The sequence below is a fragment of the Phoca vitulina genome, unplaced genomic scaffold (assembly GCF_004348235.1).
Source record: "Phoca vitulina isolate PV1807 unplaced genomic scaffold, GSC_HSeal_1.0 scaffold30, whole genome shotgun sequence".
Classification (NCBI taxonomy): domain Eukaryota; kingdom Metazoa; phylum Chordata; class Mammalia; order Carnivora; family Phocidae; genus Phoca; species Phoca vitulina.
The window spans coordinates 18,516,654-18,529,504 of record NW_022589733.1 but is presented as its reverse complement, the minus strand read 5'-3'; the positions used below and the strand labels follow the sequence as shown (position 1 = coordinate 18,529,504).

At 40.7% G+C, this 12,851-nt stretch overlaps 1 protein-coding gene across 8 annotated transcripts in view; it reads right to left on the bottom strand.

The window, feature by feature from the left end:
- Positions 1 to 12,851, bottom strand: part of DUS2 (dihydrouridine synthase 2) — a 54,381-nt gene that overhangs the window by 27,517 nt on the left and 14,013 nt on the right. For 7 of the 8 annotated variants that reach the window (XR_004301816.1, XM_032424600.1, XM_032424594.1 and 4 more), the window contains 2 exons: positions 2,801 to 2,846; positions 141 to 232 (listed from right to left, as the gene is read on the bottom strand). The exons of the other annotated variant lie outside the window; for it this stretch is intronic. Coding sequence is in view for 6 of the 7 variants with exons in the window: in XM_032424600.1 (XP_032280491.1) it covers positions 141 to 232; positions 2,801 to 2,846 (138 nt within the window). In the remaining variant the exon portion in view is untranslated. The remainder of the gene's footprint in view (positions 1 to 140; positions 233 to 2,800; positions 2,847 to 12,851) is intronic. 8 annotated transcript variants of the gene reach the window in all.

Genomic DNA, 12,851 nt, shown 5'->3' with positions numbered 1-12,851 from the left:
TCTGACAGTGTGAACACTCATGAACAAATCTTTGAAAAACACTGAAGCAGAGTCTCAGGAAACCACCACTGTGCAACGGAGCCCAGGCATTTAAGGATGAGTAACCCTTGGGAGGGCGCTCAGCCCCTGGGATCTCATACCATCTGGAAGACAACCCTGTTCTGTTCTCTTTCGCAGGTGCGGAAGACTACTCGGTCATCAGGGGCGACAAAGTCCACTGTGCTGAGCACCTCTGCAAGAAAACACAAACACACTGGGCCACTCAATGAAGAAAGGAAGTTCAATCTAGCCTAACCCTGGAAGAAAACACAGCAAAAATATCACTTTGAAGGGGAAAAAGGGATGCTGGAAGTACATAATTCTTCAAAGAAATCGGTATGCACATGGAGGCTTCTGAGGTGCTGATGATGGTCTAGTCCCTGACTTAGGTGATGGTAGTTACATGCTGGTTGCTTTACAGTTATTTGTTATACCACATGCTTTTGTTTTATGCACTTCATTGGTGTAGTGTTTATATTTCATAATTTTTAAAACACTGAAAAAAAATGTACACACGTGGTATCTTGTCTGTATTTCAGGTTTGGCCCAAATTTTCCCAGTGTCACTCTGAAGTTGAGGAAAGTTGCTGTTTCTTAATTATTTACCATGTGCTAGGTACTGTGAGTGGAGATTCACTCTATTACAATCAACCCTCATTATGTGTACTTACGTACTTGCAAATTTGCCTGCTTGCTAAAATGCATCTGTAACCCCAAAGTCAATACTCATGCCATTTTCATGGTCATTCACAGACATATGTAGAACTGCAAAAAAAGTCAGTCACCTGATGCATGCCTTCCCAGCTGAGGTCAGACAAGGCAAGGCTCTACCTTCTTCTTTCAGCTCTCACACTGTAAATAAAGTGTCCTTATGGTGGTATATTTAATGCCACATTTTTTTTTGCATTTGCTTTTGTTGCTCTCGCTGTTGAAAATGGCCCCAAGCACAGAGCCGAAGTGCTCTCTAGTGCTCCTAAGCACAAGAAGGCTGTGGGGTGCCTTAGGGAGAAAATCCATGTCAAACAACCTTTGTTCAAACATGAAATTAGAGTACTGCTGACTGTGAGTTCAATGTTTAAATAGAATCACACATAAAACAAGGTTATGTACTGATCTGTTAGTGAAATTGTTGTAACCCGAGGCTCACAGGAACCTAATCTTGTATTTTCCCTAAGAGCAATGGTTCAGTATTTGCTAATCTGGTGTTCAAAGCAATTTTATAGAGCATAACTATTGCAGGGGCACCTGGGTGGCTCAGTCGGTTAGGCGTCTGCCTTTGGCTCAGGCCATGATCCCAGGGTCCTGGGATCGAGCCCCACATCGGGCTCCCTGCTCCGCGGGAAGCCTGCTTCTCCCTCTCCCACTCCCCCTACTTGTGTTCCCTCTCGCTGTCTCTCTGTCAAATAAATAAACTCTTAAAAAAAAAAAGAACATAACTATTGCAAATAATAAGAATTTCATATTTTCTTCATAATAAAGCACTACAGTAGGTACCAGCACTATTAGCTTCAAAGATGACTGCCACATGAAAGAGATCCAATGTGGCAGATGAGAGACTAGGTTTACCCTGTGCATTTATTTTCAAAAATAAATGAGATCTTTCATACATGTAAAGCACTTCCATAAATGGAAGCTGTTATTATCAACCCAGCACTAAACAGATTAGAAGATTAAAAAGGTAGGGTCCAAGTGGTGACATGTTGGGAGAGGCAATGGAAGTGAATTCCAACAGCACAGGCTCATGACTAGCAGGAGGAAGTCTGAGAGAAGAACCACAAAAACCTAGTGTGTTTATACTACAGCTTTATTTATAACAGCAAAATATTGGAAACCCCATTAAAGCACTGATGAAACCAATTCTGACATAGTTACCTATAGGTACTAACATGGGAAAAGGTCCTAGTACAAAAAGTCAGGGGCAAAATATACAGAGCATGATCCCTAGGGAGGGCATACACAGAAACATGCTCTATTTTTATATATATGCTTTACTCAATGTGTAAAAAATATGCATTATTCCTCTTAGTGATTACTTTTTCAAATAATGGGATTATGGGGGATTTTCATCCCCTAGGTTATATAAAGGGTCTGTGAAAATAAATTTTCATAACAAAAAAATATACATCTAAAACAATTAAAGACAAAATTGAGTCATAACTTCTACTGAACTGACATTAAGATTTCACAAATGTCCACACATTTCAAAAAACCTCAAACAATACCACAACTCTAATCAAAACAGAATCAGCCTCATCAATAAATCACAAGCAAAACCACAATTTAGCACAACCACTTCTATTTGCAAAGTACTTACATGTACCTTATCTTATTTGATTATCACTCCAACCCTATGATTTAAGTAAAGCAGGGGTTTTGATTTTCATTTTACAGCTGAAGAAATGGAGGCAGAGATGTCATATGACTTGCTCCAAGTCACACTGCTAGTGAGTGACAGAGCCAGGAACAATGCTGAAGCCATCCTGACCCCAAAGCTTTTAGGGGCGCCCCCCTGACTACGAAACCTATCAATTTCTAAGCCAGCAAGCCTGTGGGTGGAAGGTATGTTCAGCCTATCTCACATTTGGCTCTTTGTCAGAGTCTCTGGAGAGTAGTGACTGTTGTCAAGGGGGCACATGATCCACAAAACCACACAGCCAGGCACACTGGAAGGATACTGTCACCCCAGGCAAGGGCACGGGTAGTTAGTGCTGCTTGGGCCTGACCAGGCGCACACACAATCCTGGGACCAGAACAGCACTCACCATTGACAACTCTCTTGCACTGAAGCATCTTGAGGTCAATCAGCTCCTGCAGAGGAATCAGAGGGCACTTGTCAGTGCTGGTCATGTAGGTCCCGGGTACAGGGGCAGGGACCATCACTGGGAGTCACTAATGGGGGGGTCATTTGGCCTATCACCCTACTACTAACAGCAAATCATGGCTTTTGGGGAATGTAGTGCTGACCGCCCCGCCTAAGGCAAGCAGGAGCCTGAGTGAGCTACCCTCAATCAGCTGCTCTTCCCAGGGACCTTGGAGATGTTGGAGGCCTAGAAAGGGTGAGCCACTCAGGAGCCAGAGACAAGACAATAGCGCAGATTATGGACACCTGGACACTTTCCTCACCTACTAGTCTCAGTTCCAGTCCATCCCCTCAAAGAACCTCCTATCTCATCCCTATGCAAACAGCAGACAGTGATGGGCTCCCAGGAAATGTCCAAGGACAAAAGTGGGACCAGTGAATAAAAGCAGAGGGAGGAAGATTTGAGATCAATTCTATAAAGATTTTTCTAAATTTATTTATTTGAGAGAGAGATAAGGACAGAAAGCATGAGCGGGGGGTGGCGGGGGTGGGGGTAGGGAGTAGGGAAAAGCAGGCTCTGCAAGGCTGGATCCCAAGACCTCGGGATCATGACCCAAGCTGAAGGCAAATGCTCAACCGACTGAGCCACCCAGGCACCCCAAGATCAATTCTAAAACTCTTGTCCAACATGGATCACACTGTGGAAACAAAAGGGGCAAGCTCTTGAGCTCTGGACATTTTCAAACAGACTCAGGAAAGAAAGGAGAAAGGTTTCTTCAAAATCGGGATCATGAAAATGAAGGGAAAGCTCCTATCTCCTGTAGGACTGAGATTCTCTGCCTCTTAGTAGGAGACAACTGTTCTGCTTTGTTCAGTGATCATTTCAATAAATGTGTAAGATAAATCACAAGAGCCAGGTACCTGCCACACTGCCCAGAAGCTCATGCCCAGGGGTTCTGCGGGTCCAGAAAAATATAGGAAGAAACTCAGCCCCATATTGACTACCTATGAGCCTCAGCAAGTCCCAACTCCAGCCAGGGGGGCACAATAGTCTTTGCTCCCTCATGGGAGCATGGAGGGCTAACGTGGCCAAAGGGCACCTATGGCATCCACAGGGCTCCCCCCAGCACACTCATCATCCAGGACAGTAGTGTTTCTGTGGCATTCAGGTCCTCAAATATCTGATGTCCACCAGGCCTGGCCAAACAAATCACCACCACCAAGTAGTTATGGATACACGGTTGGCATCTAAGCCCCAAGAATCTGTGTGGTGTCCCAAGGGATGGACACAGCCCAACACAAAGCCCCTGTAGCCAGTGATCTTAGTTGCAGGGCCAAGCAAAAAGGCAAGTGGAAAAGTGGGCAGCATTGAGTGGCCTGTGCTCATAAAAAGAAGCTCTGCAGCCAGGCTGAACTTCAGCTGGAAATGAGCAGGGTAAAGCAAGGCAAGCCCTTGCTGGGGCCCCCAGCCCTGCCAGCAGTAACTTGTCCTCCTTGGGATTCCCAAACCCCCCTCCACCAAGTCATTTACTACTTCTTCAAATGCCAGTTATAGATACCCCTGTAATATCTTTACCATTAGACCATGAACCCCCTGAGGAGGATCCTGTGTCCACACAAAGGTAGGCTTTGAGGACCCGGGCCAGGTAGCCTGAGCCCCAAGAAGAGGAGTTAAGGCAAAATGGCCCTTGAAATGTCTTATTTTCTTTTCAGTCTCCCCACCACACCAAAAAGCCTTTGGGGCCTGGATACTGTCTCATTCATCTTCCAATCACTAGCATCTAGCACATTGCAAGGGCTCACTAAACATCTGCCAGAGCCACTTCAAGACCTAGCACGCAGCAGAGGTTCAACTGTTGAAGTGGAGAAATTAAATTGTCACCAATAAAACCACAAGTGCGTCTGCTCACCCACGCACCCTCAACACCACTGTTCAACCATTTTATTCATTTCAGTTAGTTCTGTGGGGATAAAATGGAACCTCACGGTTTTTTTACTGTATTTCCTTAATTAGTGAAAACAAACATTGTTTTTCCAAGTGATAGAGCTTATGATCCGTGTATCTTCATAGCAAACTGCCTTTTACATCTATACAAGTTGTAGGAAAAAGTCTATTCTTTGTCAAATTGGATATTGAGTTTTTCCGTCTTAGTTATCACAAATACTTTTCTTCTATCACTATTTCCTCAGTTGTTTTTTTTTTTACCTATCCCCTATCTTTTTTCTATTTTTTTTTAAATGGCATTTATTTATTTATTTTAAAGATTTCATTTATTTGACAGAGAGAGACACAGCGAGAGAGGAAACACAGCAGAGGGAGTGGGAGAGAGAAGCAGGCTTCCTACAGAGCAGGGAGCCCGACGCGGGGCCCGATCCCAGGACCCTGGGATCATGACCTGAGCCAAAGGCAGACGCTTAACGACTGAGCCACCCAGGCACCCCTCTATTTTTAATAGAAGTATAGTTGACATATATAATATTATGTTACTTTCAGGTGTACAACACAGTGATTCAACAATTCTATATGTTATGAAAAGCTCACCACAAGTTTAGTTACCATGTGTCACCATACACAGTTATTACATTATTACTGACTATATTCCCTATGCTGTATTTTTCTACCCCATGACTTATTTATATTATAACTAGAAGTCTGTACCTCTTAATCCCCTTCACCTACTTTACCCATCCTCCAACCTCCTCCCCTCTGGCAACCACCAGTTTGTTCTCTGTATTCATGAGTTTGTTTCTCTTTTTTTATTGTTGTTTGGTTTATTTGCTTTGTTTTTTAGATTCCACATGTAGTAACATCATACAGTATTTGTCTTTCTCTGTGGACTTACTTCAATTAGCATAATACCCTCTAGGTCTACCATGTTGTCACAAACTTCAGTTTTTTTTCAAGGTCAATACAGAAATCAATTACATTTTTATTGATATAAAGCAACATATCATTTGGAATAATAAGCAATAAACAATAAACAAGCAATAAACTGGAAAAGTAAAAACAATTCAATTTATGATATTTAAAATATGATATACTCAGGGATAAGTTTAACAAAAGATGTGTAAGACTTGTACACTGAAAACTAGAAAACATTGCAGAGAGAAACTGAAGTTGAAATACATGGAGAGATATAACATGTTGATGGATTGGAAGACTCACTATTATTAAGATGTCAGTTATCTCCAAATTGTTCCTTAGTGTCTTTAGAAGAAAACACAGGAGGATAGCTTGACAACACTGAGAACATCTTGGTGAAACAGTACAAAATATTAATTTTATTATAAATCTTGACACTCGAATATATATCTTTTTACTATTCTGTGTAACAAAATGGGAAGTATGCGTAAGTCACTTGTGCTACAAACCAGACCATGATGGTTGTCTCAAGGAAAAGCACCTGTACAATTATTTTAGTTGGGAACTGAAGGAACTACTTTTCTAAAAAAAATAGAATAGCACTTTTACTTGAAAGAATGCCTGGCAAACTATAGCAATTGAAACATATCTGGCAGACGTTTTTTTAATCTTTTTTTTTTTTTATTAACATATAATGTATTACTTGTTTCAGGGGTACAGGTCTGTGATTCATCAGTCTTACACAATTCACAGCGCTCACCATAGCACATACCCTCCCCAATGTCCATCACCCAGCCACCCCATCCCTCCCACCCCCCTTCACTCCAGCAACCCTCAGTTTGTTTCCTGAGATTAAAAGTCTCTTATGGTTTGTCTCCCTCTCTGGTTTCGTCTTGTTTCATTTTTCCCTCCCTTCCCCTTGTCTTGTTTCTCAAAATCCTCATATCAGTGAGATCATATGACACTTATCTTTCTCTGACTGACTTATTTCACGTAGCATAATACCCTCTAGTTCCATCCATGTCGTTGCAAATGGCAAGATTCATTTTTTGATGGCTGCATAATATTCCATTGTGTGTGTATATAATACCACATCTTCTTTATCCATTCATCTGTTGATGGACATCTAGGCTCTTTTCATAGTTTGGCTATTGTGGACATGGCTGCTATAAACATTGGGGTGCATGTGCCCCTTTGGATCACTACATTTGTATCTTTGGGGTAAATACCCAGTAGTGCAATTGCTGGGTCATAGGGTAGCTCTATTTTCATCTTTTTGAGGAACCTCCATACTATTTTCCAGAGTAGCTGCACCAGCTTGCATTCCCACCAACAGTGTAGGAGACAAACATCAATTTCTATCATACATAACATTCTATTTTTATAGAAGAGACCACCTTAACTTTGCCATCAACAGTGCCTTCTACTTCCTAAATATATCTCCATTATACAGTTAAGAATATAATCTTGGGGCGCCTGGGTGGCTCAGTTGGTTAAGCGACTGCCTTCGGCTCAGGTCATGATCCTGGAGTCCCGGGATCGAGTTCCGCATCAGGCTCCCTGCTCAGCGGGGAGCCTGCTTCTCCCTCTGACCCTCCCCCCCATGCTCTCTCTCTCTCATTCTTTCTCTCAAATACATAAATAAAATCTTAAAATATATATATATATTTAAAAAACTAATTTAGATTTTAGCTTAACTGAAAATTAAGGCCATTTGTAAGTCATTTTTTCTTCAAATGACTACCCAATTTTCTGAACAACATTTTATTTTGTTTCTATTTTATTTTATTTTATTTATTTATTTATTTTATTTCAAAGTAGGCTCCATGCCCAATGTGGGGCTTGAACTTAAAACCCTGATATTAAGAGTCACATGCTCTCCCAACTAAGCCTGCCAGGCACCCCATATCATTTAATTTTAAAATGCCTTAGGGGCACCTGGGTGATTTGGTCAGGTAAGCATCCAACATTTGATCTCAGCTCAGGTCTTGATCTCAGCTTAGGTCTTAATCTCAGGGTAATGAGTTCAAGCCCTCCGTTGGGTACCACCCAGCATGAAGCCTATTAATAAATAAATAAATAAATAAATAAATAAATAATAAAATGCCTTATCATGTATGGGCGTATTCTTTCTTGTCTGTCATGTGTTGTTTCTGTATCTGAAATATGCCCTACCACCTTCATCTTCTCCATTCCTCTTGGCTTGCTTTCTCTGTCTGAGCTGATCATAATATTTATCCCCAGTTTATCACCAGTGTCTCTCCATGACACCTTTCTACCCCCACCTCTGGTATATCCAGGTACTTTTTTTTCGTTTCTAGTTTGGTTGAAGGATCTTTAGTATATCCCTTATTTTCAGAAATACAAGTATACTCAGATTGAAAAACTACACAATTCCCCACCTCAAAAAAAAAAAAAAAAAAAAAATCAAAGCCAAAATGAATAATGGGAGCCCCTGAAGGATAAGAAGGAGAGAAGGGATAGAAAGAATACTTGGTTTTGGTTTTGGTTTGGTTTGGTTTTTTAAGATTTTATTTATTTATTTGACAGAGAGAGAGCAAGCACAAGCAGGGGGAGCTGCAAGCAGAGGGAGAAGCAGGCTCCCCGCTGAGCAAGGAGCCCAACATGGGACTTGATCCCAGGACCCTAGGATTATGACCGGAGCAGAAGGCAGACATTCAACCGACTGAGCCACTCAGGTGCCCCTAAAAAGAATATTTGAAGAAATAGTGGCAGAAAATTTCCCAAATTTGATGAAAAACATTAATCTGTACATCTAAGAAGCTCAACAAACTCCTAGGAAAAAAACCTCAAAGACAGCCACACCTACACACAAATAATCAAACTGCTGAAAACCAAAGACAAAGAGAATCTTGAAAACAGGAAGAGAGAAGTGACTTACCACATACAAGGGATCATCAATAAGATTAACAACTGATTTCTCAGGGCACCTGGGTGGCTCAGTCATTAAGCGTCTGCCTCCAGCTCAGGTCGTGATCCCAGGGTCCTGGGATCGAGCCCTGCATCAGGCTCCCTGCTCAGCAGGGAGTCTGCTTCTCTCTCTCCCTCTGTCCCTCCCCCCCTGCTTGTGTTCTCTCTCTTTCTCTCTCAAATAAATAAATAAAATCTTAAAAAAAAAAAATAACAGGGGTGGCTGGGTGGCTCAGTCTTTGGGCATCTGTCTTCGGCTCAGGTCATGATCCCAGGGTCCTGGGATCGAGTCCCCCCATTAGGGTCCCTGCTCCGTGGGAAGCCTGCTTCTCCCTCTCCCACTCCCCCTGTTTGTGTTCCCTCTCTCGCTGTCTCTCTCTGTCAAATAAATGAATAAAATCTTTAAAAAAAAAAAATAACAACTGATCTCTCATAAGAAATGATGAAGGCCAGAAGGAAACAAGGAGGCAAAGACTTGCACACTGAAAACTACAGAATATTGTTCAAAGAAATTAAAGGAGATCTAATTAAATGAAAAGACATCTAATGATCATGGATTGGAAGAATTAATATCATTAAAATGGAAATATTCTCCAAACTGAGCTATAGATTCAACACAAACCCTATCAAAACCCTAGATGCTCTTTTTGCAGAAATTGGTAAGCTGATCCTAAAACTCATATTGAAATGCAAGGAACACAGAGTAGACAAAACAATCTTGAAAAAGAAAAACAAACTTGGAACATTCATACTTCCTAATCTCAAAACCTACTCCCAAGCTACAATAATCAAGACTGTATGTTGGGGCACCTGGATGGCGTCCAACTCTTGATTTCGGCTCAGGTCATGATCTCACAGCCGTGAGATCGAGCCCCATGTCGGGCTCCGTGCTAGGCATGGAGTCTGCTTAAGATTCTCTCTCTCCCTCCCTCTTCCCCTGCCCTCCGCTCTCTGCAGGCTCTCTCTCTCCCTCAAAAAAAAAAAAAAAAAAAAAAAGACTGTGTGGTACTGTCTAAAGGATACACATATAGGCCAGTGGAATAGAATTGAGAATCCAGATACAAACCAAAACATCTATAATCAACTGTTTTTTGACAAGGGTACCAAGATAATTTTGGGGGGAAAAATTATCTTTTCAATAAATAGTGCAAGAAAATGAATTTTGATGTGAGGTAGGCACCCTACCTCATATCACATACAAAAATTAACTCAAAATGTTCCAAAGACCTAAATGTAAGAGCCAAAACTATAAAATTCATAGAAGAAAACACAAATATAAGTCTTTGTGACCTTAGATTAGGCAATAATTTCTTAGAGAGGATACCAAAAGCAGAAACAACAAAAGAAAAAATAAGTTAAATTGGATCTCACCAAAATTTAAAACTTCTATGTATCAAAGTATACTATCAATAAAGTGAAAAGAAAACTCACAGAATGGGAGAAAATAATTGCAAATCATTTATCTAATAAAGGTCTAGTATCCAGATTATATAAAGAACTCTTACAATTCTTAGAATAAAAAGACAAAGAGCCGATTAAAAAATGGGCATAGATTTTTTTTTTTTAAGATTTTATTTATTTATTTGACAGAGAGAGACACAGCGAGAGAGGGAACACAAGCAGGGGAAGTGGGAGAGGGAGAAGCAGGCTTCCCGCAGAGCAGGGAGCCCGATGTGGGGCTCGATCCCAGGACCCTGGGATCATGACCTGAGCCGAAGGCAGACGCTTAATGACTGAGCCACCCAGGCACCCCGGGCATAGATATTTATTAGACATTTCTCCAAAGAAGATATACAAATGGCCAATAAACAAGGAAAAGATGCTCAACTTCATTAATCATTAGGGAAATGCAAAAACCACAATGAGATACCACTTCATAGCCACTGGGATGGCTATAATCAAAGAGACAAATAAGTGTTAGCAAAGTTGTGGAGAAACTGGAAACATCATACTGGTGAGAATATAAAATTGTACAGCTGCTTCAGAAAACAGTCTGGCACTTTCTCAAACAGTTAAACACAGAGTTATGATATGATCTAGCAATTCTGCTCCTAGGTATACATACCCAAGAGGAATATACACAAATGTTCATAGCCATGGTTCATAATAGCCAAAAGGTAGAAATAATCCAAATGTCCATCAATTGAATGGATAACCAAATTGTGGTATATGCATACAAATAATTATTAGTCAACCACTAAAAGGAACAAAGTACTGATACATGCAATGACATGGATGAACCTTAGGAATATTATGCTAAGTGGAAAGAAACCAGGCATAAAAGACCATATGGTATGGTTCTATTTATATGAAATGTTTAAAACAGGCAAACCTATAGAAACAGAAAGTAGAATAGTGGTTTCTAGGGACTGAGGGAAGGAGAAATTGGGGAGGGATTGCTAACGGATATGAGGTTTCTTTTTGGTGTGATGAAAATGTTCAACAGTTGATTGTGGTGATGGATGCACAATTCTATAAATATAACCAAAAGCCACCGAATTGTACAATTTGAATTGGTGAATTATATGGCATGTGTGAACCATTATCTCAGTAAAGGTGTTAAAAGGGGAGCCTGGCTGGTTTAGTCAGTAGAGCATGCGACTCTTAATCTCAGGGCTCTAAGTTCGAGCCCCATGTTGGAGGTAGAGATAATTTAAAAATAAAAGCTTTTTTTTTTTAAGATTTTATTTATTTATTTGAGAGAGAGAAAGCATGAGTGGGGGGGAGGGGCATAGTGAGAGGAAGAAGCAGACTCTCTGCTAAGCAGGGAGCTAGCCGCCAGGCTGGATCCCAGCACCGTGGGATCATGACCTAAGCCGAAGGCAGACACTTAACCGACTAAGCCGCCCAGGCGACCCTAAAAATAAAATCTTTAAAAAAAAATGTTGGGGCACCTGGGTGGCTCAGTTGTTAAGCATCTGCCTTCAGCTCAGGTCATGATCCCAGGGTCCTGGGATCGAGCCCCGCATAGAGCTCCCTGCTCCGCGGGAAGCCTTCTTCTCCCTCTCCCACTCCACCTGGCTTGTATTCTCTCTCTCACTGTGTCTCTCTTTGTCAAATAAATTAAAAAAAAAAAACTTAAAAAAAATTTTTTTAAATGTTAGGGTGCCTGGCCGGCTCAGTCAGCTAAGCATCTATCTTCAGCTCAGGTCGTGACCCCAGAGTCCTGGGATCAAGCCCCATATCAGGCAGCAGGGAGTCTGCTTCGCCCTCTGCCCCTCCCGCTGCTCATGCCCGCCCTCTCTCTCTCTCTTTGGCAAAAATAAATAAATAAAATCTTTAAAAAAAAATTTTTTTAAATGTTAAAAAATGCTTAGAAGAACAATTTTGGGTCAACTGACAAAATTAGAACATGGAAGGTAGATTAAAAAAGTATTATATCAATGTTAAGTTTACTGAAGATGATGCCTATATCATAACTGTATAGAAGAATGATAACTTGATTCTGGGAAAATATCAATGAAGTACTTGAGAAGTAAATTATAGTGTATGAAACTTATTCCAATAGTTAAGGAGAATGCATGAAACTAATGTAATACTGTGTGTCAACTGTACTTCAGCTTAAAAAATTAGTTAAGGGGGAGAGTGGGTGGCTCAGTCATTAAGCGTCTGCCTTCAGCTCAGGTCATGATCCCAGGGTCCTCGAATAGAGCCCCACATTGGGCTCCCTGCTCAGCAGGGAGTCTGCTTCTCCCTCTCCCTCTGCTGCTCCCCCCTGCTCGTGCTCTCTCTCTCTCTCTCAAAATAAATAAATAAATAATCTTTACAAAAAAGTTTTTTAAAAAATTAGTTAAGGAGAAAAATATATACATTAGATAGAACACAAATGATAAAACAAATCAAGGAAAAATGTTGACCATAGGTCAATATGGGTATGGACGTTCTCTGTCTATTCCTGCAACTTTTTAATAATTTTTTCCCTTTTAAAAAAATGTTTTATTTTTTATTGAAGTATAGACATACAACAACTTTTCTATAAATTTGAATTCTTTTTTAAGTTTTAAGAAATTACCCATTCTAGGCAAAGGACTTGAATAAAAATTTCTCCAAAGATGATACACCGATGGCCAACAAGCATATGAACACACTCAACATCACTAATCATCAGAGAGATATGCAAATTAAAACCACAATGAGCTATCACCTGTCACCCATTAGGATGGCTATTATTGAAAAAAGAAAGAAAGAAAGAAAGAAAGAAAGAAAGAAAGAAAGAAAG